Raw genomic sequence first — 25,412 nt, 5'->3', positions numbered from 1 at the left:
ATTTTTGTTCACCATAATATTTTTAACAATTTTTCCATTTTTCTTATATTTCTTTCAAAATTAGTTTTATATTGAGTTCGGTTTTATGCAAATTGATTTTTTTAAAATAAATTTAGTAGTTATTAAGTAAAAAACAATATAATCATTTTCAGTTTTTAATAAAAGCTTATACATATTTTTATTTAGTCTTGTACTAGCTAAAATACTTTTTAATAAGTTAAAAATTATAATTATTTCAATTAAAAAAATTGAATTGATATTTTAAAAATATTGTAAAACTTTCAATAATTTATTATTATCTAGTCATTGAAATATTCTATCAATAATTTATTTATTATTTTTTAACCTTTTAGACTTTTAATAAAACACATCAAAATTTGTCATAGTAGGTGAATGTTGTGATAGGTGAGAGATTAGATAATCTTGTTGTTATAATTTGTCTAATGTTGGGTTAGGTTCTCACATCCACTGTGTGGGACCTGAAAAGCACATCCATTCTGAAATTCTATTTCTAGTAACTTATACAATAAAAACACAACAACAACAACTTAGTTACCTAACTAATATAACTAGAAAACACTTGATTTTCTGCTTATTAAGTATATATATCTTGCAAAGCCAAATTCATATCACTAAGAATTTATCACTCTGCAGTTCTTCCTAATCTCTCCATCAGACCCAGTCTTTGGATTTATGTTCCCCATCTTGATCATAGAATTGATAAAGTCCCCGAAGAAGAGGCCACTATCCTTGATATAGCTTTCCACTAAAGGTTTAGCAGTTGAATTGGCCTCATCACTAGAAAATAGAATCTGGTCAGAACTGAGAAGCCCCTTTCCACTTTGCAAGTTCTTGAAGTAGTGGTTGTCAAATAGATCCGTTGAGTTTCTATCAAGAACTGCAGTTGCGTTTCCATCTCCATTTTGACACAAACTTTGCAGGTCAGAGAGCATGGCAGTGTCTAGTGTAGTGTCTGGTGAACCTGTTCCTGAGAAGTTGGACAATCTATTGCTAAAAAATGTACACCTTGCTCGGCCAATGGTATGGGCACCTTCACGTATAATTGGATTTGTATGAATGAGTGAACACATATATATTGAAACAATTTTAAGGACAAAGTTTTGGTGAGGTTTCTTCAAGTAAGGTTTTTTCATTAAACAATCACGAGTGGTGAATTGTATGTTACCTGATAAAGAAACAACATCTGTGAGATTAAGGCCTGCATCAGAAAACTTGGAAATGATGGAATCCAATGATTCAAATGGCGAAGGAAGAGCACTATTTGCAAGTGTTCCGTTTGATACTGTTCCATCTCTTCGTCCTAGTAAAACCTTCCAAGAAGGTCCACCACTCTACGAAACATTATGGTTTTATGAGTGATATATAGAAAGGTTTAAGAAACATGAAAAGTGTAGTTAAACACTTCTCCGACTTGTTTGGGAAACTCATGTTCATCCCCATGCATGTTTCCCGAGTTGTAAACGTAAAAAACTAACCAAGAAATTAAAATAGAGAATAATGTGTTTTGAATATAATTACTAGGAAAACAGAATCTCTGGCAGCGATGGCTACTATATCAGCACAGGAAACAACCCCGCTGCATGCACTCTCCACTGAACTTTTGATTGTATCTACAACTTCATATCCTCTAACAGAATTCAGATTAGGAATAGCAGACTTCTCTACATCAGCACCACCATCTAGTAGTATCGATCCATCACAACCCTGATGATGTTCAAAGGAAAGAATTTAAGATGTAAGATGTATGTGTATCAGATAAACTTATTCAGTAATTCATTGGAAATTTTGGAATACCTAATAGTAACAGTATTTTGATAGATGATCATTTTTCATTGGATAAATTAAGAAGAATAATCTTTAGTTCAGTTTGCTGACAAAACTTTTGATACATCATAGTCTAAGCACGTAAATTCTGTTTATGGTTGTGATTACCTAATAAAACTTTAAATTGTTAAAAACTTCTACTAAATGACCTTGCAACTTCAGTTTGGACTGCAATTTACCTTGAATAAATTGCATTCCTTTTCTACCTATTTTATCATGGATAGTTCTGATAAGAATGAGTAATAATATCCTAAGAATTATTTGACTGAAGTGTGATCATAAAAAAAACATGCATGTCACTTGAACTCACATTGACAAAGCAATCATGAAAGTGAAGGCGAAGCAAAGAAGCACCCATTCGCATCTCATTCATGAGAGCTTTTTGAACCTCTTTCCTTACTATTTTGGAAAGATTAGGACATGATGAGCTATAGAAATCTGTTGTTAGTTGGGACCTTACTACCAAAAGCAACATGAACATATTGATTAGACAAAGGTAGTAACCTCTCAAACTACAAGACTTCTTCATTGTTTATAATTTGCAAATTACACAATAAGCTATGCCACAATGAATGTGGAAACGTAAATAGGCTTAATTTATAGAAAATGAAATACGAGAGAAGTTAGATTTATATATTCACACAAAAACGCCACTTGGGACTTGATCATGTTACTCAGTGGCCTCGTGTGTTTGACTCAATTCAAAACTTGTGTGCTACTACATCCTTTAGGTTGCATACATTAATTAAATCAATCTTACACATTGGAACACATACTCTCTTGAGAATGATGCAATTAAAGTGATTCTGAATTTCAAATAGTATATTATCAGTGTCACGTTTGTGTTAGCTTAGTGTGATGTTATGCTGGCATGCATGTGTAATGGACATATTTTCTCTTCCAGTTCATGAACTAAGACGCACCATATAATGTAAACCTTCAATTTGTCAGATTTGCCAGTTTCGCACGCCTTCTGTATTTTAATAACTCAAATTGTTTAATCTGTGATCATGCATGGGTGCTTCTTCCATTAACTAAGTTAATTTACAATGATAACTTAATATCACAGTCCAATCAGAGTTCTTCACAATGGACTCACTGTGGATGACGATTAGATTCTTATATTCTTCGACACATTGCTTTTAGTATAAATGGCTAATGACATAGACAATAGGTTACAAAACATTGTTATTAAATATATAGCGCAAGTCCTTCAGATTATAACTGGAATCTTTCATTCACCAACAATGAAATAGATGTTGAAACTAGACAATTTCTAATCCAACTGATCCATTTCTTACAAATGGCTAGTTTTTCTAACATGTCATACACGATTCATACTTTTCGGAATCATAGAATTTTTCAAAATCCACTTTCTTAATTAAACATCCTTTTTGTCTTACTATTGTTGTTCTTACATGGTCTAAGAAACAATTAACTCCTTCTTCTCCTCCTCTCAGCTTCTCGGTCTCTTGTTGTTGACTTGGGCTTTCGGTTACTGGATCAGCTAGCTTGGACTCTGTAATATGGGCTTGGGTTTGTTTTAGGCTACTAGATGTGGGTCAACTCTCGGGTTCTAGGTCTAAGATTACTCTCGGGTGGATGGGTGTACCTTCAAGGGGTTCTGATGATATAATAAGAACCAATTTGTTCAATTATAAGATAAAAACACTCTACTTATGTTAAATGGATCACCTATTTATAGTGGTTGTTGTTGGACTTTAACTTGATTGAACTTTTACTTTTCACACCTTGCAGTTACTAAATATATTATTAGTGTTTTGGGCCTATTTATTGGGCTTTGATACCATGCTATTTTATTCTATCATTTATTTATATTATTTTAACTTTTCATATGCTAACGGTCTTTCGGCCTTTCAAGCTCTCGGCCTAATCAATACACTAGGCGCCCAAGCATGAAGATTTTGGAAATGACGAGATGTCGATAAGAATCACCAATTTTTTTTGAATTTGATTGACATTGTCATTTTGTTTTTAGGGTATCTTATATATTAAATGCATTTTGTACGGGAGATTGTATCGTTTCATGTGCGTAATGATAATTGTGCCTTTGATGTGAAATGTCTCTAACCCTTGCCCATTAGATACACTGAAATTCAACGGTCAAGATGTTGTGTCGCTTCATTTGGAAAATGTTTTTTTATTTCTATAAATAGTCATTCTTGTCCTAGATTTTGCTTGAACTCTTGTTAGGGTTTAGTCCGTAAAAGAGAATTAGGTAAGGGGATCCCCTTACACCCTTTTTGTTTATAATTGTAGTAAAGGGGTTAGCACTATAAGATAGGTTGGAAGATTAAACTGCCCAAAAAGGTGAAAATTAGGAAAAGAGAGCTAGAAATAAACATGTTAATGACACCTTATTATATGTGAAAAATAAGATTGAGGTTAATGAAAGTCAATTGGATAGGTATGCCATTATGAATTGTACTAGAATAAATGTATCTTTTATATATTTAGAAATACCAATCAAAGGAATCCTAAAAAACTTAGGTTGTGGGCTAGCATGACACAAAAGATGAGGAAGATATTAACACATTAGAAGGATAAACAACTAACAATTATTCGAAGGGTCTCTTTGATTAAATATGTAATTATTGTCATTCCCCTCTTTTTTTCAAAGCCCAAAAAAAGGTGATAAAGGAAATTACGAAAATTCAAAGATAATTTTTTATGGGATTGAGAATCAGAACAAAAAAAATTTGGGTGAAATGGTCAACAATATATAAGCTCGAAGAGTTAGGAGGATTAAGTATAAAGGATATACAAAATTTTAATGTGGCATTATTTGCAAAATGGAAATGGAAGTATGCAATTGAAAACACATGACTATGGAGGAATATATTAGAGTCTAAATATAGGGATGGAAGGGAATTAAATCAATCTAACCAATCCAAACATGAGTTTATGTGGTGGAATGATTTGAAGTTAGTATGCAGGGTATGTCATGAACAACCTTGGTTCAATAATAACATTACACGAATTATTGGAATAGGATGATCAATTAGTTTCTGAAGTGATTAACATAATATTGAAATAACCCTTGTTGAAAAATAGCCTAAGTTGTATAGTAATTATAATCTCAAGCTGGCAACAATCTCTGAAATGGAGTTTGGAATAATAATGTATGGGAATGAATATTTAATTGGATGAGTGATTGGTTTGAATGAGAATTATTTGAAGTTCAAACTTTTAAATTATTCACAAAAAATTAAACAACAAGACACTTGAAGTGGAAAGGAAAAGAAAATAATTAATATACTGTAAAAAAAATGCATACAAAAGTTCTACAAATTATGTTAGTGGTGAAAAGGAATATTTTTTCCAGGCTAACGAATGCAATTCCCAATGTTAAACACTTTATTTGAAGAAGGAATTTGAATAGTATTGCTATTAGGTATAATCTTCAACATAGGAAAATTGAGGTGTCATGTACATTATGTGCATTATGCAACGATCATGAGGAAATTATCCAACACATGTTCTTAAATTGTAAGGTATATAGATTGGTTTGAGACTCATGTAACAAGTGGATAGATCTCGCATTTGTTTTTCCTAACAATGTCATACATCACTTTCACTAATTTAATATGGTTGATTTGAATGATAATGAAAACATAATTTGAAAGACTATGTGGATGACAATAATGAGAGATATATGAGAACACAAAAATAATGTGATTGATAGGAATGCAGTAATTGACGAGGAGGAAATATTTAAAATTGCTTAATTAAAAACTTGGACATGAATTAGAAATATAGTTAACAAAAGTTTTTTTTCTAAGATTTGTGCAATTTTTCAAAAGACTTGTATTAATAGTATACAAAAAATGATTTTATATTATGCAGTTAATCTCAAGTTTTTATTCCTCTAAACAATACCAAAGTGTTAGGTTATTCAAGAAATCTTAATTGAATCAAATATGACCATTATCTCATATGTTGGTTTAACAATGGTGTTATAGGGTCGATTAGGTGAGGGGAAGGGATTTAGAATGCAAGAGATTGGAAATGTGTAAAGACATGATTTTTCATTAGTAGTTTTGATGTATTGCCCATTTAACAATTACTAATTATTAATAAGGAATATTTGGATCATTCTTGTATGTCTAAAGTGTTTTCACATAAGTTTTATTGAATTGTCTTGGCGTGAGGGTACATTGAGCTATCCTAATGTGAGAAGCAACATTAATCACTAATAATCTATCAATGCCTTTATTCTCAAAATTTGATAACTAATGTGATTTTTTTAGTAATAATTGAAGATGTATAGTGAACAATGATGTTCTTAGTTCCATTTGTTTCAGAATTATAACACAAAGTGGCAAAGTATTAAATTTGTTGGCTTTCTATTGTATGTTTTGCAGCATAGGTGGTACGGGCCAACCTTAAACACCATGAAAGATGATGACTTTTTATGATAAGTGCACCCCGTTGCCAAAAGTAATAATTGTCCCTAAGGACGAATATCAATCCCACAAGGAACAGTTGAATATTCAAGTGAAAGATTCACTGATATAAAAAACAGAATAATAAAAGTTGGTCTGAGGATTGTTATGATGACAATAATTAACAAGAAAACAATTCAAAGAGTTGTTGCTCCAATTGAAAAAATAAGGATTAAGTTTCATTTTTCTCACTCTCATTTGATTAACATGTTATATTGATGCCCGTAGAAAATTCATTTATATTGATTTCTCGCATATAAAATTCTTAAGAATGATTCATAAATATCAATTTCTCACATATTTATAAAAACAACTTAGAGTCACATTTAGACGTTAATAGCAATTAACATTTCAAGTCTACTTCTATAACTTAAATATGTTAAATATTGTTGTTTATGTCAAAACCTTAAAAATACCTTTCAGTCATATTTAATATTCTCAAACTGTCACAACTATTTACAAGCAAAACAATAATACCAATAATCAATCAAGAACAAAATATTATATCATATTTAAATATCACCTCAATACATAAGAGTTTGAACAATTTACTCTCAAATCCACAGGGTAGAATTAGTCACACATCTTCTAGCATTTTCTATTCTCCCAAGTGGGTTACAAATCACTCAATGGTGTTTTCCTCTCAATCTGACATACAAGGGTTGTGCCTCTAGCCCCTATTTAACCTAATTTATTAGGGTTAGGTGGCTTCTTATGTCGCGGTGATGGGCTAAGTGATGAAACATAAAAAGGGACCCAATTTGTCTGACGAATTCTCGCTTGAGCGAGAATCCCGGTTGCAAAGTTGGCTTTTTCGGCACTTTTATGCATTTTGAGACCATCCAACTTTCTCTTTTTAGCTCAAATCATTTCTCTTTAATCCAAATCTATATTCTTCCCTAGAAACCTGCAATTAACACCAATTTTGGAAATAAAATACTCTTATTAAAATAAAGATCATAAAAAATATAAAAAGGTATAAATTTATAAATTAGGGATTATTTTATATGTAAATTAGCAATTAATACTCATAAGTGTCTATGTTTTAATATGAAATATTATGAAAATTAGGCACTTATAAGAAGACATCAATAAGTGGAACATGAATGAACAATAATAAAAGTGGAACATGAATGAACAATAATAAAGACAATTTGGAGCATAAAACAACAAAGATGAGACAATAGTCCTTTAGATACATCTATTTGTTTTAAATGATACAACAGGGTTGACTTTACTGAAATTTTACATAATATGGTGATGATTTGAGTTGTTAGTTCTCTTAAATTGTTAAGGTTTTTCTATGGAATATATCAAATTATTTAGATGAGATCAGAAATGTAATGTAACTTGTAAGTGTTTAAACATGCCTTTGTACACTATATTATGTTTGTAAAAGGTTTAATTTTACTAGTAAAGAAAATATTGTAGACAATCTATGGGAGACAAAGGCATTTTTTCTCTAAATTTAGTGAAACAGATAAATTTTAAAAAATTATGCAATTAGATAACTTCAAAGGGAAGGTGTGTTTTTAAAACATTATTTCTGCATTTAAATAAAAGTCTTCAATATATAATTTTTTTTTTGTTTTAAATAAAATTGTACTCACGGCATACGACTTCTCTTTTTTTAAATTTTTAACAATTGAAATTTATTTTTATTTCAGATAAACATTTTTTTAAAGTTTTTTAATTATTTAATTAATAAATTAAATTTATATATTGAAATCTTTTATCATTCTTTTTAAATATTAATATATATTTATATATAATAATTAAGAATCACATATAAATTTTAATAATCAAATTATCCAAAAAGTTAATATATATATATAAAGAAAAAAAGAAAATTTAAAAAGTAAAAAAGTTAGAAATTTTTAATTTTAATTATTAAATCATATCTCAAAAATCTGTTTACAAAAAAAATTAAAAATTTAAATAAATTCATTATTCAAATTATTTCAAAAAAATCAATTTAAAATAAAAATATGTTTATGTATATTTTATATGTATCTTTTCAAACTATAAAAAGTTAAAAGAAAGAAAAAATCGTAATATACGTATGACTTCTATAAAAAAATAAAAAGACAAAAAAAAATCTTACAACAAAGCACAACTTTCATAAAAAAATTTAAAAAGTTCTGAAACACGACTTTCTTACTTGTGCAATTTAAAAAAAAAAATACTTATTTTAGTAAATTTGAAAAAAAAAATACCTATATATAATATTCATCCAAAAACAAATATAAAAAAATTAAAGTAATGGTACTCTCTAAGTTAAGTTCTTGAACTTTTAGGTCTATCAATACTGATTACAATCAAATACAACAAGACAAAAAATATAAGTTACGAAAATAACAATAACAATTTTATACACAAGTTCAGGTGTGAGTGTCAGATTTTAAAATTTTTAGACATACATTGATATATAAATACTTAAAACAGAACTAAACTAAGTAATGTGTGACTTTTACTTTTTGAAATAACATAAAACACAATATTGGTATGCATGCGATGAGAAAAGAATTACGCTGGAACATGGCGCATAACTCTTATTGTGAGGGTCATTTCCACTTACAGAAGGAGAAGATCAACTTCTCTACAGCTTCCTCTTCAGGTTAATTAATTCACAACTTTAAGACAGTGTACGTAGGAAATCCATTACGCCAGGTATTTCTTTTATATAATAATGAATCCTATACATTTCTTAATACTGTAATGGGCAGTGAGAGTATACATTTCTTATAATAAAATTAAATTATTTATTAATATGATAGCATCACATGATAAACTATAGCATAAGTTTCTATTTTTTAGCTATCAATTTTTCATTAGGCAAAAACCATATCAATGCAGCTTCTTAATTATCAATACAAGACAATTTGTTTACAGTTCTTAATTATCCAAGTTGGCCTCAAAACGAACTTGGTCTCTTAGGTGGCTAATAAAAACACTACTTAAACTAGGAGAGTAGCATTACAAAGCTAAAGATAAGATAAAATAATACGTATATATGGAAAAAAATGCATGTATATTCTTAATCTGTTAGAGAATCTCCCAAAATGCTGTATATTTTACTGTTTCTTGTTTTGTTGGAAGGTTGTGTATGAATTCATATTGATTTATTTAACATCAATCTTTTTGTGAAGGATTTCATTCACTTTCAACATGCATTGAAAGGTGTAAATTCAACTAAAAGACAGATGCACGAAATCTTCAGTATTGGATGAAGGTGAGATCAAGAAGTTTTTATCTGTGAGAATATCCAGATGCTACTATGCTAGCAAATAGAGCACGTAACGTTTTTTAAATTTCCTGACTCTGGCTCCATGTCCACCACTTCTTAGTGCTCCTAGCGTCCAATTTTTTAATTTCTTCGGTTTTCAGCATTTTTTTAATAAACTTTAAGATTTATGAGATAAAATTCGTATTTATTTATATATTATATACTTTTATGAGATTCGACAGTGAATGATGTGATAAATTCAGCAAATTATCGTTAAAATAAACTTTAAATGAATCTGATACTTGTAAGATAAATTTTGTATTTAGTTATGTACCGGTCGGTACCGACCGAGTCGGTCTCTACCAATGATCAACCGCCTGAGTCAAAAAGATAAAGACATGGTAAGTAACAACAGTTACGATGGCGTTGGATAAGTCAACCCACACTCCGAAATATATAGAAAATATTTCTAACATAAAAGATAAAACCAATTAAACTGAAAGATACACCTCATATATTAAGGAATCACTATGCACATTAGTTAACAATTGATCTAACCCATAAGGATCAAAGCCCATAAGTCAAACACTATAAATAAAGCCTTATGCGGAGAAGTACGTTTTTTATATTCCATAAAAATACACTTAGACAAAAGCACTGACTTGAGCGTCAGAGTGCATTCGTAGGTACCCCCGACCGAACGAGCATCAACAGTGAAGGAAGGAGTCTTGGAGGAACTTGAAGACCACCTACATGTTAGCAATTGTGCAACCAATTCTGGTACTATCTGAGCTCCTCATTGTCCATACTGGTACAATTGGCGCTTACCGTGGAGCCCAAGGTAGTATTAAATCTTCAGCAAGTCACAACTAGTAACTATGGTGTCAACAAGAAATAATGCCAACAATGATCGTATGACGGGTGAGCAAACAACCATGATCCAGGCCCTTCAAGCACAAATGGAGGAATTACGTCAAAATGGAATGGCGAACCAATTACGCAATGAGGAGAATCGACGCCGATATGAGTAAGAGATGTCCCTTTTGAAGGAGCAAAATAAATGTTTGCAACAACAGCTTGATGGACATGAGCAGGAAGGGCAATCCCATGCACCGCCGACCGCCCCTCAAACACATCGAACCAATCCAACTCCTCAAACCCACCAACCGTCTCCCACTCTTCAAACTCACCAAAGTTTCAGAATCAATTCTACCCCAGACGATGAGGAGGAGCACAAATGAGATAATCGACACACCACTTCCTCCCAAGTGGAAGGGGCTAAGTATCAAACTATACGATGGTTCCACTGATCCAAACGAACACTTGGATGTCTTTAAGACACATATGACTTTATACACAACCAACAAGTCCGTATGGTGTAAGATCTTTCCTACCTCTCTCCAAGAGGGACCACTAGATTGGTTTACTGGTCTTCCTCCCAACTCCGTGGGGAATTTCAAAGTCTTAGCAGGGAAATCCATTACACAATATGCAACAAGTAGACCACAACACACTTCATCCATGTTCCTTCTCAATGTGAAGCAATAGAAGGGGGAGTCCCTTCGAGCGTTTATGGATAGATTCAACAAAGTATGAATGGGCATTAGAAACCTGATGCCCAAGATAGCTATGCATCATCTGGTCAGGGCAATCCGTCCCAACTAGTTCACTGAAAGCTTAATCAAGAGACCAACCAAAAATATGGAGGAATTACGAAATCGCACCACCAAATTCATGCAGATCGAGGAGCATATTGACTATCACATGAATCATCAAATATCCAAAGGGGCCAGCAAGGGAAAAGAAAAAGACAGAGGTCGTCGACCTTTACCAGGTAGATCCGATCGCTTCAGAGAAAATCGAGGTCCTCGATTTCTCAATTACACACCTCTAACCGTACCAAGGGGACGAATCTTGGATGAGTCATTGCAGGCCGAGCTAATTTCAACCTTGAAGCAATCACAAACTCCAAAGAATGCAGATACTCTCATGGTTCCCACCATCTTAAACAGATTTATTGAAATAGTTTATACTTGAAGTTGGGTGAAATATCAAAAGATGTATATTGTTTTTTACTAGAGGACACGAGGAATGTTAGGGCTCTTTAGCAATTTTTTGGTCGAAAATAGTAAACAAATAAAATTAAAATGAATAATAAAAGTGTTTTAATTTATATATAAAAATTGAGTTTAATTCTTCTTACGTCATATTTTAATTTGTATTTAATCTGTTATTATTTAAATATTATTTAATAATAAAGTAGGAGAAAAGATGGGAACATTTGATTCTTCAAATAAATAAAGAGATTTACACTCATTTTCTATAAGATTTTTGCATTTTATCTAAATATTGTAAATATTGTTGTACATCTATTTTTAAATTATTAACAATATAAATTATTCAAACTATTAATAATATTAATTATTTTATTACTATTATAATTATATATACAATATACAAAATTACACATTACACATTACATAAATTTATTTAACAATTTCAAAAATACTATTAATAATAATATATAATTATAAATAATTAAAATAATAAAATAAAATTATAATAGTTACACATCAAATTAATTATCCATGTCAAATAATATATATCACTACAAGAAAATCATAAAATAGAAACCAAGTTTTAGAGACCAAAATAATTAATTCCCAATAGTAACTAAATTAGAGACCATTTTAGAAACTAAAAAAAAATGGTTTTTAAATTAGTTTTTATTATTGTTATATAGTTTCTAAATTGGTATCTAATTAGCAACCATGGTTTTTCCTACCAAATTTAGAAACTAAATAATTGGTAGTTAAAATTTTGGTTGCTAATGAGATACTAATTTATAAACCATTTAACAATAATAGAAACTAATTTAGAAACCAATTTTTTTTAGTTTCTAAAATGGTCTCTAATTTAGTTATTATAGCAACTAATTTTTTTTTGCTTCTAAAATTGGTTTCTATTTCATGTTTTTCTTGTAGTGTCTTAATATTAACTCCTTTAAATGATTAAAATAAAACATTTCAATTTTAGTATATTAAATTCAATTTTTTAAAAATAAAATAAAGGTCACACTGCAATAATATGTGTGTGGGATATGATTTTTTTTGCAGAAAAAATAAAATAATTATTTTTATTTATGCAGGTCAGTGAGCCAACCCGCTTTGTCCAATTGTTGGCCCATGCAGATTGCAGATTATGCGGGACGGACCTAAACGGGTCAACATGCTAGATTAGTGAGTCTGCCTCGTGCTTTTTAATAGCAGACTGCAAGCCACCCCGTATGGCCCGTCCTGTCATCCCTACCTCAATCCAAACAATCGTAGACATCATCTTTAATCATCACAAAACCAGTATCTCCCCTCCCCATGAATCTTCCCTTAATCCAAACACATTATAAATGAAAGGAGAGTGAGGATAAAAAATACTTCGAGAACCCCTTCTCCAGAATACATTTTTGGATTTCAATTTTCATAACACATTTTTTGAATTCCATAAATTCTTTTTTGGAATGCATTTTCAGAATTTGTGTTCTAGATTTAGATTTTTGGAATACATTATTGAATTATGGAAATTTTTCCATAATACATTTTTCAGATTTTGTGTTCTAAATTTGAATTTTCGGAACATATTTTTGAATTCCATAAATTCTTTTTCAGAATGCATTTTCTGATATTGTGTTCTAAAAATTATTTTCTAGAATATTATTTTTTGCATTTCAGATATCCTTATATGAAACAAGATTTTGACTTTAGAATTATATTTTTTGAATTCTGAATTTTCAAATTCAAAATAGAGAGTAATTTTGAAAATTTTGGAAGATGATAGGGAGCAAGTTGAAATTGATATGGTGAAATTGATATGGTGTAGGAAGAACCTGTCCTGCCCTAATTTTTTTAATCAATGTGTTACTTAAGCCCGATTAAGTATGAGAAAACAAAAATTGGACTAGACACTATACCTATATTGTGGGGTATTTCTTCCTACACGCCTATATTGTGGACTAGACAAAAACGTGAATTGACAAAATTAATTCTGGTAGATTTTAATCCAAGCACAATGTCTCCTTCTTCTTGTCATTTTCGTTGTCAATATTCAGTGCAAGCGACAATGGGTATTCAGGACGATTTTGGTGATTTTAATGCACTTTCACTTAATATAAACAAACATGTGTACTTTTTGTTGTGGTGGCTAGTGGATTATTTTGAAAGTGTTGTTTATAGGAGAAGAAGGTCATTTTTTTCTTTCATAATTGATAATCCTAATATTTATGAAAATGACAAATTAATAATGAAATGGAGGAGCATGAGTAACTTAGTACGGTCTCTCTAGCATATAAATTAAAAAATATAAAAGATGAAATAACAAGCACATGAATCAATTACAACAAAACTTAGCAATAAATAATAAATTAAGACCAATCATGTGACAACATAACTCAAATAGAATGGTTTTCCTTGAACATCACGTTCAATATAAATTATTGGTTTGCTGAACACGTCTAAAATCTCTGAATATGTAGTGATTATTTTGTGTAAAATTCCTCAAGAACAATTCTTGCTTCAGTTGTTGTTGTTTAATTGATAAACACATCATAGATTTTTTGTATATGTGCACAACAAAACATCCCTTTCTTATAATGATAAATTATGTTTTCACTATATAGCTATTGATCCCTCATCTTTATTCTTTTGTTAAAAAAATAACTGATAAGGATGTCCACGTAAAATTAGCATTTGTAACTTCAACCTTTTATTTGATCAAGAGATTCAATCTCTTGAAACAAAATGCAGTTTTCTTTTTATCTAATTCTAAAATCATGAAAATATTTAAAGTAGCCACACGTGACCAGACTATCTATGACCTGAACCACCAATGACCTAACAAGTTCATTAAAAGGGCTAGGTTTATAAGTTTTGTAAAAATCTTTTTTTACTTTAAAGAAGCTAGAATTTATATTGCGTTTGGATACAAATTTAAGAGGGTAATTTATTTAATTTTAGAAATTTAGAAATGATTTATAACAAATTGTTTGGATAAATTATTTTAAAAGAAATTAAAATTTAAAATTTTATTAGAGTAATTTGATTAGTTAAAATTATATAATCTTAAATTTCATTTCAAAAGTAAAAATTTGATATTTTTTATATTCTCAAATTCATATTTTATGTTTTTTTTTTAATTTATTTTTGGTTTAGTTCGATTTTTTATTAATGTTAATAAGAGTTATTTTATAATTTAAAGTTTTTAGATTTTTTTTCTTAAACCACCACTATTTTTATAACTATAAAATTATTAATATCTAAAATAATTTTTATTATTAATAAATAAATTATAAATTAATCTTTAAATTGATATCTAATTAACTACCAAAATTTTAGTTACCAATTAATTTATATTTTAAATTTGATAGCTAATTAAATATCAATTTATAGAATAGTTTATAAATTTTTATTAATGATAGAAACTAGTTTAGATATTAATAATTTTTTAGTCTATAAAATAGTATCTAACTTAGTTAATACATGAACTAATTATTTTTTATTTTTAAAATTAATTTCTGTTTAATAAATTTTTATAGTAAATTAAATAATATTTTAGATTTAAAAAATTAAAATTAAGATAACTTTAAATTATGAAATATTAGGTGATATCAAGTCTAGATAAGAAAATATTAGAGGAGTTCAACCAAATTCATATAAATCAAGTCAAATTGAACTCAAGTAATACAATATTGCATTGAACCAAACTCAAGAATTGGTAGAATTGGACTAAAATCAAGCTAGACTAGGCCTAATTAGGTTGGCTCTAGCAAGATCAGTTTACCTTATGTTGGGTTTAAACATACTCAAATCTAAATCGAGTTAATTTTGAAAAATTATATAAATTTAATTTAATTTAATTTAAATTGGATTAGAAATTTGGTTTAATTAAAATAGTTTTATATTTTAGATTTTATCTATTAAATTTGGATAGGATCTATATTGAATATTAGTCTGATCCGCTGTTTATTTTTATTGGATTGAATTTTTTGAATAACGAAAGGAGCTATTGAAAAAATAGATTTTGGATAGAATTATTTTTATAATAAAAAGTATTTTTAAAATAAAAGAAATAAATTAACATTAATTTAATCTACTAATGCTTCATTTAATTTTTATAAATATTATCTTTATTTAAAAAATAAAAATATTTATTACATCCAAAAGAATGTACTATTATTTTCCGATCAAACCTTTTTACTTTTAATTGTTTAAAGACTGGCACAAACAATCTATACAAGTATTAACTATTAAAAATAAAAATTGAAGAATAGAGGAACACAAAGTAAAGAATAAAGCCAACATATCAATTTATGAGATTTTTACATGGTTGGATAAAATAATGTAAAACATTAACTATAATTTTATTAAATAAAATTTGTTATTACATTTTTTATATTTTTTATATCATTAATATATTTTAATACTTTCAATATTTTTTATATCAAAACGGACAAAATTTTATGTTCAAATTCAAATAAAAAAAGAATACATGTATTAATAAAAAAAATAACTACCAATTAAACAAATCTATAAAATTTAAAATATATTAACTACCAATTAAACAATCCCATAATTAAAAAGACCAGTTTTATTTTATATCAGCAGAAGAATTGCGAATAGTGTGAGCAATGACCTTAAACAGAGAACTATAAATTCAACGGTTGCTGCGGTAGTTGACGGAGCAATTAAAACTCTCGTTGACCGTTGACCAACTGAATAATGTCCACACCACCGTTGCCGAGATCGGTTGCCGTGGCCGTGAGTGGAGGCTCCAGCAAGGGTAGCCGGCGAGCCGTGCAGTGGGCGGTGGATAATCTCGTCCCTCAAGCCGATAGGTTCATCTTAGTTCACGTTATCTCTCCAATCACTTCAATTGCCACACCAAGTACGTTCCTCGCACTCCCTCATTTTATCACATACGATTGCAAAATCGCTTTGATAACTAAAATGCGATTGTTGTTGTTTTTGGGATCCTAATTCCCAGCTGAAGAGTATATTCCTGTTTCGGAAGCAGACGCAGACGTGTTTGCAGCTTATGTGGACGATGTGAAGCAAAAATCTGAACAAATCTTTGTTCCGTTCAAGAAACTCTGCGGCTCAAACACAGTGAGTGTTTTATATCATATGCAAATGCACAATTTCTTAAGAAGTTGTGGCTTAAACAAATTTTCGTACAAGTTAAAGTGTATTAGATGATTTTATCTTACCTCATAAACCTATTTTATTTATTATTGTTATGTATGTATTTATTAAAAAGTATAGAAGAACTTATTCAATAAATAATTATATATAAGAATATCTATAGATAGTTAGATGAGTTGTTTATTATAATTTTATAAGTTTACTATTTGTTTACACTGTCACAGAAATGTTAAGGTCGCCTAAATAAGTGAATCTTGTAAATGTTAGCATTGATCACATATCAATATTTAAAACCCTATATATATTAACTTCTTTTGGAGTATCACTCCCTCATAACTTGGTTTTCTGGACTGCGCTAGTTTCAACTTGACATTAAAAAGGTGTTAAGCGAAGGCTAATGTGGAAATTTTGTAGATGGAAACAGTGCTGCTAGAAGATGACAATGTGGCAGAAGCACTTCATAGCTTTATTTCGGAGTCCGGGGTCCAAACATTAGTGCTGGGTTCTGACTCCTCAAATTTTATAACAAGGTTTGCGTTTCTAAATATGAAAAATATAGCATACACTTTTTAACACACTTATTATGACACACTCTTCAATATCAGTTGAAATTTATTAGAAATTACAAAACTCATTAAATATGAAGTGAAAATAACCAAAATTTGAGTTTTCATAAATTTTAGTTAATAGTAGAGACTGCTCTTAAAAGAGTATCTCGTTGACCTTTCTCTTCTAAATATTCGAAGTGCTAAAGCAAAATTTGTGATTTTTCTGTTTTGCTGATATTAGTCCATGTAAACTAATCTTACAATAACGTGGTGGAAACTATAAGTATTTTTTAGTTTTTTTTTTCTTCTAACAAATCAACTTGATTCTAACACCCTGAATGCACCTATTATCTAATTATGTTTTTGCACTTTAAAGTTTGGCACTTGCATGCTAAATCTGTCACGTCAACCTCAAGCTTTTGTTAGAAGTACATCGAAATTAACTCATTTTTCTTGCAAACAGTTTATCGAAGAAAGAGGATGGATCATAAAGTAATTCTTAATAATGCCATTAAATTTCAGTTTTTCTTCTTTCAGGAAGCTTAAAGGACCTGGAATACCAACTACCAGCCTAAGATGTGCTCCAGACAGCTGTGATGTGTATGTTGTAGCTAGAGACAGAATTGTTTCGAAGTTGGCCGATTTGTCATCTTCACATTCTCATGGTATGATTGAAGTTCTTGCATTTTGAGATTTTGATGTCTGCACCTGTGCCCTAATTGTGTGGCCATCTTATATTGGTTCTGATAATGATTTCATAGAAGTAGGGTCCCGAATAAAATTTTTATGAAAGAAGTTGTCTAGTTCCTGATTTTTAATTTTCCCTCCAACAGAGACTAGCCCAACAAGTTACTTCATGTCTACTAAAGTAAATGAAGTAGACAATGAGGCTGGCATTGGCAGAGAAATGTCGGGAATCAGTGCATCCACAACAGAATCCAAAATCCTAAAGAATTTCAGATTTTTATCATTATCCGAGCATAGTTACATTGGTCTGCAAACATTTAGTCGCAGGAATTCTTTTGAAAATTCTACCAAAAATGATAATCCAGAAAACTGTGGAGATGATATTGAAATGATTAGCCTCCACTCTTTTGATTCCATTGCTTCTGCACAACGTGAACAGGTAACTTTCTTCTTTTTAGTCAAAAGAAACCTCTGGAGGGCGTCACCCATAAATAACTTATTTGGTGAAAATGCTATATATATTTTTATCTTCCAACATGGCTGTGGTGTTCATATGTTGTGTACTTATGCAGTTAGTCATGCAACAACAAGTGGAACGGCTGCAACTGGAGTTGCAAAATACTATCGCCATGTACAAACAGGTTTGTGTGGAGCTGATTCAAGCTCAAAACCAGGTGAGAGGTTGAAAATATTTTATTTCTCTTGTTTGTACAAGGGAATGCATATCTGGGTCACCAATTCAACTAAGCTATTTTCTTTTATCCCCCTTCCAGTCCCCCACGTTCTCAATACCTATGACAATGCCTACAAAGAAATCAACTTGAATAATTTGTTAAGAGAAAATGTACACTATTTTCCCTAAGAGGATATAATGCTGCTATCAATTATTTTTAAACATTAATTTAGGAAAAACCTGATCTAGAGCCTTGTAGTCATCAAAATTCAAATTCAATAAATAAATCAAAACCAAAAGAAAAGTTATCGGTTTCAATTATATTCAAACTCAAAGCTTATGCCCTCTTTAATTTCAATAAACTCTTTATTCAAAACTATTTTTTTGAAAGCCACGACCATGTCTGTTTCATTGTGGCACAGTTGCCAAAATTGGACTTAAATTGAATCTGTGGTTTGGAGCTTGGCATTCCATGGTACTTATTCTCCAATCAGAAATATATGCCTTTATGACTTAACCCTTTTTACTCGCAGGCCCTTTTACTTTCTTCTGAATCTCTTGAAGAAACTAAAATAGTGAATGCTTCCCTAAAAAGAGAGGAGGTTTTAAGAAAGATTGCTTCTGAAGAGAAAACTAAGTATTTAAAAGTCGTGAAGGAACTTGAGGAGGCGAAAAATAAGTTTTCCAAAGAATCATACGAAAGGCAGATGGCTGAACTTGATGTCCTTAAAGAATCAATAGAGAAACAGAGAATTGTTGATAAATTGCTCTCAAACGACAGGAGATACAGAAAGTACACCATGGATGACATCAAGATAGCGACAAAATTCTTTTCTGAGGACTTGATGATTGGTGAAGGAGGATATGGGAAAGTTTACAAGTGTAATCTTGATCACACACCAGTAGCTGTAAAGGTTCTGCATCAGGATGCAATCAACAAGAAAGAGGAGTTTCTAAAAGAGGTCTTCCTTGTGCTTGGTTTTTTCTTCCCTTTGAAATTCCTTATATTAGAGTGAAATTCTGAGACTTACTGATTTCTTTGGTGTGTCATTCTGGTGGACTTCTTCATATCGTATTTTAAATGTTAATGAATCTAGAGCAGGAATTGATTTATGAAACTTACAAGTGCATCCTCAAGTATCCAAGTCCATTTTAAATATTTAAAATTGGCCATCCCACTACTTCTACTACGGGAAAAGTTGACTATTAACAGTTACTAATCCTTGATAGATCAAGCTTCCTAAGGATTCACACTTTATTTTTTGTCTTCTTCAATTGAACTCATGTGAAATTTTCTGATTTAAATGTAGATTGAATTTTCAAATTACACTCCCTTCATCTCTTTTTTCAATGCTTCCTAATTATAGGTGCCTTTTAAATATCTTAAAAGAATTCAATATTCCAATGCTGCAATAACAAGAGAAAGCATTCCTTTCTGAATATCTGTAGTCTCCCATTTGTTTCAGGTTGAGATTCTTAGTCAACTGCATCACCCTAATATGGTTTTGTTAGTTGGAGCCTGTCCTGAGAATGGTTGCCTAGTTTATGAATACCTGGAAAATGGAAGTCTAGAAGACTATCTTCTCAACAAAAATAGAAAACCACCACTTCCTTGGTTTTTTCGATTTCGCATAGTTTTTGAAATGGCTTGTGGACTTTCGTTCTTGCATAATTCGAAGCCAGAGCCGATTGTCCATCGAGATATAAAGCCTGGCAACATTTTGTTAGACAGAAATTATGTGAGCAAAATTTCTGATGTTGGGCTAGCTAAACTCCTTGCAGAAGTCGTGCCTGACAATATTACAGACTACCGAGAATCAGTCCTTGCCGGTACTTTGCATTACATGGACCCAGAATATCAGAGAACTGGCACTGTTCGACCAAAATCAGATGTATATGCATTTGGAGTTATAACTCTCCAATTAATAACTGGTCGCCATGCACGTGGGCTCATTTTGATTGTTGAAGATGCAATTAGAAATGGCTCCTTCCGTGATTTTTTAGATTCATCAGCTGGAGATTGGCCATTGGATGAGACAGTGGAATTGGCTCAAATTGCTCTTAAATGCACAGCACTTAGATGCAGAGATAGACCAGAACTTGATACTGAAGTTCTTCCACTGCTCGAAAGATTTTCTAATGCGGCAAATGCTAGTGCAAGGATAGGAAGAAATAGTGTAAGTGCACCAAGCCAGTATTATTGTCCAATCCTTCAGGTATAAATCTGCACTTATCTGATGAAAATTTGGTTGTTCTGTTTTTTATGTCTCTGTGTGATACACATCTTTTTCGGATATATCATTATACCCTTGGTTGACTTCTGACTACTGTAGGAAATCATGGATGATCCATATATTGCTGCGGATGGGTTCACTTATGAGTACAGAGCAATCAAGGCATGGCTCAGCAAACACAATGTGTCACCCATGACAAAGCTTAAACTTCAGCATTCTGTGTTGACTCCGAACCATACTCTACGTTCTGCCATTCAGGAGTGGAAGTCAGGAATCACCTTTTGATTAGTAAGCATCAAGGAATGAATATCTTACTAGTTACTGTTTATCTCAATCCAACGCACTTTTACTTGCAGCTTAAAACTGTCAGAATTTGAATTTTCAAGAAGTTTGTAAGATAGGTGTTCAGATAGAGAGAAAAATATTGTAAAAGGTACATATGAAAAGTATACACTCTAACGTGCTGCTAAAAAGCTATTTTTTATTTATTTTTCATTTAACACTGTATATAAACTTTCTATAGCCGTTGTATTTATTCCAAAGAGAAAATGCTAGTTGCTCGTGCAGACTTCTTTGTTACGAACTTATTGGACAAGAATGAAAATTTATTGCACAAGAAATATTTACATATTCATTGAGACGTTGTTTCATTATGAAAGCATTGAAGCTTGTTGAAATCTAGTGATCATAATATAATGGAATAGCTATTTACTTTGTGCTGAAGATGTTAATTATGTCATTGGAAGTATCTTGTATTTATAGTTACATTTTAGGCTTTGTGATGTAAATATATTATTCTTGTGATATAGTCCAAATAATTTTATACTTGCGCAATTGGAACATATTGCTATCTTTTAAAGAAAATGTTTGGTGAAGATCAAAGTAGAATGACATTTTAATTTAAAGTGTGTATTAAAGAAGCATATACATGAGCAAAAACAAGAGATTTTTCTTTACAAGAAAAAGTAAGTGATAAAAAATTAAGAATGTGATATTTAGAGACCTAAATAACTCTAAACACCCATAATTTCTCTCTATCCCTCCCTAGTCAAATCATATGATAGTGATACATACGATATTACGGGCGTTGTAATTTTTTTAAAAAAATTTCAAATAGTAAAACTCTTGGCTACGAATATCTTCAAATTTGTCCTCTGTATTTTTATGTTTCCTTTTCGTGGAGCCTCTAGTGCTCTGAGTGAAAAATCACTTGCCAGTTTCCACAATCTTATCTCGTACAATTTCAACATTAATTATCAGCACTCTCACGTTCCATTTGTGCTTGCAGGCATGCAATATATATGATGAGCCAGCACTATATTGCTGCTATATTGCCACTGCATAGCAGACTACTTTACCATGGCTTATTAGTCCCTTCAGCCTTTACATACATGTATTCATTTCTACATTTATTTCTACCTTCTGGGGACTTATGGCGCCAAAGGGGTGTGGTTTGACATGTAATATCCAGAAGCATCAATCATCTATTTGTGTAAATTCTAGAGCATTTGCATCAGGATCACGTGTAAAGATTGCTGGTCTTCCAGATCGACTAAGTGTGTAGGGAATATCTACAAAGTAGAAAATAACATGAAGGCATAGAACATAATGTTGAACCACAAGTTATGTTATTTATAGAAGTTGTACCAGCTTTATCAAGGATTGCTTTCAGCTTGGAAACATCCCGGATTGCAATACATGTGTGACGATCTCGACCACCATGTTGCGGTCGTCCAGTTAAAGGGTCAGGATTTGGAAGCTCCATCAAATGAATCATCTCAGAGCCTACCCACAACCAAGCACCTCTGTATGGAAGCTTATCATTTGGCCTTGCTTCATTTATCTTGAGGCCTAAATTTCATTCATTTTAGTTATTCATATATTTGCTTCTAGGTAAACACAATGCACACAGCAAATTTAAGTTTGACAAGCTGGCATACCAAGAACGTTCTGATAAAAGTCTAGGGATCTTTCTAGACTCTCACATAAAATTCCAACATGGTGCATATTAACGACCCCATAATCTGAAAAATACCAGCAACGTCAAAATAAAAGCAACTCTGAAACACGTGAACAAAGCAGAAAATGAACAATAACCAACTATATACCACTTTCTTCATTGATAGAGACTGATTCTTTGTCAAGTACATCCCCTTCAACAGAGGCCTGAGCTTTTATAGCCATGCTAGGAATATGCCATCTCCCATTTCTGACACCAGCATGATCAAATTTGGACTGCAGGTTTGTAGTTGTGGGAGAAAGGCTAACATGATTCAACTGCAACCAAAATGGATTGGCAAAGAGAAATAAGATTGGGTGTCCAGAATGACAGTACATAATGGCATTCTATTGAAGTGTCAATTAACAAAGTTCCCCGATGAGAGATTGCTGAAATTCATTTGGAACTAAATGAAGTTACATTTTTCAAGATCCGTTCGGGAATCCTTCTTTTCCCTGATCTGATTGAGAATTACCAACAAAATATATTATGTTTCTTTTTATTAACAGATAATTGATTGTATTTAGCACCGAGATTATAGAATTGCAATTCAAATCATGAATCCTCATGCTAATTTTTGAACCACAAATCCTACAATGTATCAGTAGCAATGTTCAGAAGCACAGCAAAAATATAACTACAAATATATTATATAAATTATGTATAATTCTCAGTGGAATAATTTTAGACAAGAAAATTATCATAAGTATCATAAAATAAAACATGAGTAATAACCTAGTGGATGATGAGACCTCTATTTCAAAAAAGCACATGCAAACCTATGCAACAATAGAATATAGTACACAGAAGGAGTCGATGATGATGTGAAACCTTGTTTCAGAAGAACAAAGGCATATAATAATCAAGGTGTGTCAGTAATGCTCCTGTACCTCCCTTTTATTTAATAATTTACGCTCATCAAACTTGTCAGTTTTGTTGATAAGAAATGGTGAAAGAAAACATAAAAAACCAGCAAATTGCTAAATCTTGTCATATTGAATTACATTAAATTACCCAAGTATCATAAGATTCAAAGTCATGTGACTTTCACATGATATGAATATAGGCCAGCTAAATTGTATCAGATTGCGTGATTCAAATTGAGAAATGAGAATCAGAAGATTCCAATGACAATGTTACCTCCAATAAGGGAAAAACACCTAAGAAACTGAAACATGTCAAACAATCAGTAGTGAGGGGGAGTCGGATGCTACCATATCCTAATCAGTGATGATTTATTCCCAATCTAAAAAGGTATCAAGTGCCCAGGAAAATCCAGTTTTCTCCCTCATAACCCTTCAGTACATAACGTCCATCCATGGAGCCACAGTGAGTATGGAGATAAAGGTGGTATCAGACACAACTGATATCATAATAACTTGTTTCCTACCATTTCAAATTCCCAGTAAGCCATGGTATTATTAAAAGGACGAAACTTAGATAAAATACCTTAAGTATTTTTGTGTTATTCTCCTATCAGAATTTGAGTTTTATCTCAGTCGTAATAAGATTAGATTAAAATATTATGCCGATGATTAAAACGAAATTTCAATTCTGATTGAAAAACCATAAGAACGAAACTTAAGTTATTGCAACTAAGTTTTCTCTTCCCAACATGAGCAGAGTTAGAAATCATGGATTTTGCAATCAAACTTTACATCTTGCAAGCAAAACAGAAAAGCCCCTTTTACAGAAGAGATGAGATTCCTGAAGATGATGAATTCTGAAATCACCTTTTGGTTCAGAGGGGAGAGAAAGGAAGGTGCTTTCAGAAGGGACGCCATTGCAGAGCAACAATTCATCATCTGGGGTGTCTTCTAATTTGACATATAATTTGGGAACCTCATATGAATATACAGGGTAATGAGTGGACACGGTACCCTTCCAACCTTCAGCAGCTCCACCAATTTCAGGGTAGACACTGAACACTGACCACTAATTTGGGTTTGGAGCATTACTGTAAAATCCCAACATAATGGGGACCCTTCTGTAAATAAGATACAATATGGAGAATGTTCACAATTTGCAAAACTACTGATTTCCAGTTTTTTCTTCTTCTTCTTCTTCTACTTCTTCTTACTACACTATATACATAGTACAAATTTATTTGGTGAATAAAATGTGAGGATTTCACTATTTAAAAAACATAATTATTAGTAATAACGAAGTATTATTTTGGAAGTTTAATATTAAACAAAATTCAATCACATAATATTTAATACAGATTAGTGGGAAGGAATTTGGTATGTCATAAGTTTAAATGTTAACATAAATATAAGCGCGTGAATTAATCACGATTTAATTAATAATTTTAAATTTCGATTTATAATTACATTAAATATTTAAAAAAGATGACGAGATAAATAGTAATAATAAGTGCAAGGATCTAGTTAAATTTGTTTAAGAATTTTTTAAATTATATGAAATTTAAATATTTTGTTAATTTAATTACAAATTTATCAATAAAAAGGTTAACTATTAGAACATATTTAATGAGATTATAGGTTTCACTAATAACCACTAAAATATCATGTGTTAAGGATC

The 25,412-nt window shown here is 31.0% G+C and overlaps 3 protein-coding genes across 3 annotated transcripts; 1 reads left to right on the top strand and 2 right to left on the bottom strand.

Annotated features, from left to right (window-relative positions):
* Positions 1-413: 413 nt before the first annotated feature.
* Positions 414-2,615, bottom strand: LOC137807209 (Peroxidase superfamily protein). Its single transcript, XM_068607708.1, has 4 exons — positions 2,156-2,615; positions 1,540-1,725; positions 1,187-1,352; positions 414-1,051 (listed from the first exon to the last, which is right to left on the bottom strand). Exons 1-4 carry the CDS (start codon positions 2,372-2,374, stop codon positions 633-635), a joined length of 990 nt encoding a protein of 329 aa, XP_068463809.1. The 5' UTR covers positions 2,375-2,615; the 3' UTR covers positions 414-632.
* A 13,570-nt stretch (positions 2,616-16,185) lies between these two features.
* LOC137807206 (U-box domain-containing protein kinase family protein) lies at positions 16,186-21,435 on the top strand. The gene is made up of 9 exons (XM_068607704.2): positions 16,186-16,470; positions 16,570-16,691; positions 17,142-17,257; positions 17,813-17,940; positions 18,109-18,401; positions 18,535-18,636; positions 19,169-19,597; positions 20,102-20,851; positions 20,969-21,435. Exons 1-9 carry the CDS (start codon positions 16,305-16,307, stop codon positions 21,152-21,154), a joined length of 2,292 nt encoding a protein of 763 aa, XP_068463805.1. The 5' UTR covers positions 16,186-16,304; the 3' UTR covers positions 21,155-21,435.
* A 651-nt stretch (positions 21,436-22,086) lies between these two features.
* Positions 22,087-24,842, bottom strand: LOC137807207 (Lactoylglutathione lyase / glyoxalase I family protein). Its single transcript, XM_068607706.1, has 5 exons — positions 24,602-24,842; positions 22,978-23,146; positions 22,810-22,893; positions 22,517-22,720; positions 22,087-22,440 (listed from the first exon to the last, which is right to left on the bottom strand). Exons 1-5 carry the CDS (start codon positions 24,671-24,673, stop codon positions 22,346-22,348), a joined length of 624 nt encoding a protein of 207 aa, XP_068463807.1. The 5' UTR covers positions 24,674-24,842; the 3' UTR covers positions 22,087-22,345.
* Between the last annotated feature and the right edge of the window lie 570 nt (positions 24,843-25,412).

Source organism: Phaseolus vulgaris, chromosome 3 (assembly GCF_051622355.1).
Source record: "Phaseolus vulgaris cultivar YP4 chromosome 3, ASM5162235v1, whole genome shotgun sequence".
Lineage (NCBI taxonomy): Eukaryota > Viridiplantae > Streptophyta > Magnoliopsida > Fabales > Fabaceae > Phaseolus > Phaseolus vulgaris.
Note: the sequence above shows the minus strand (reverse complement) of the source record. Positions and strands in the feature narration are given on the sequence as shown.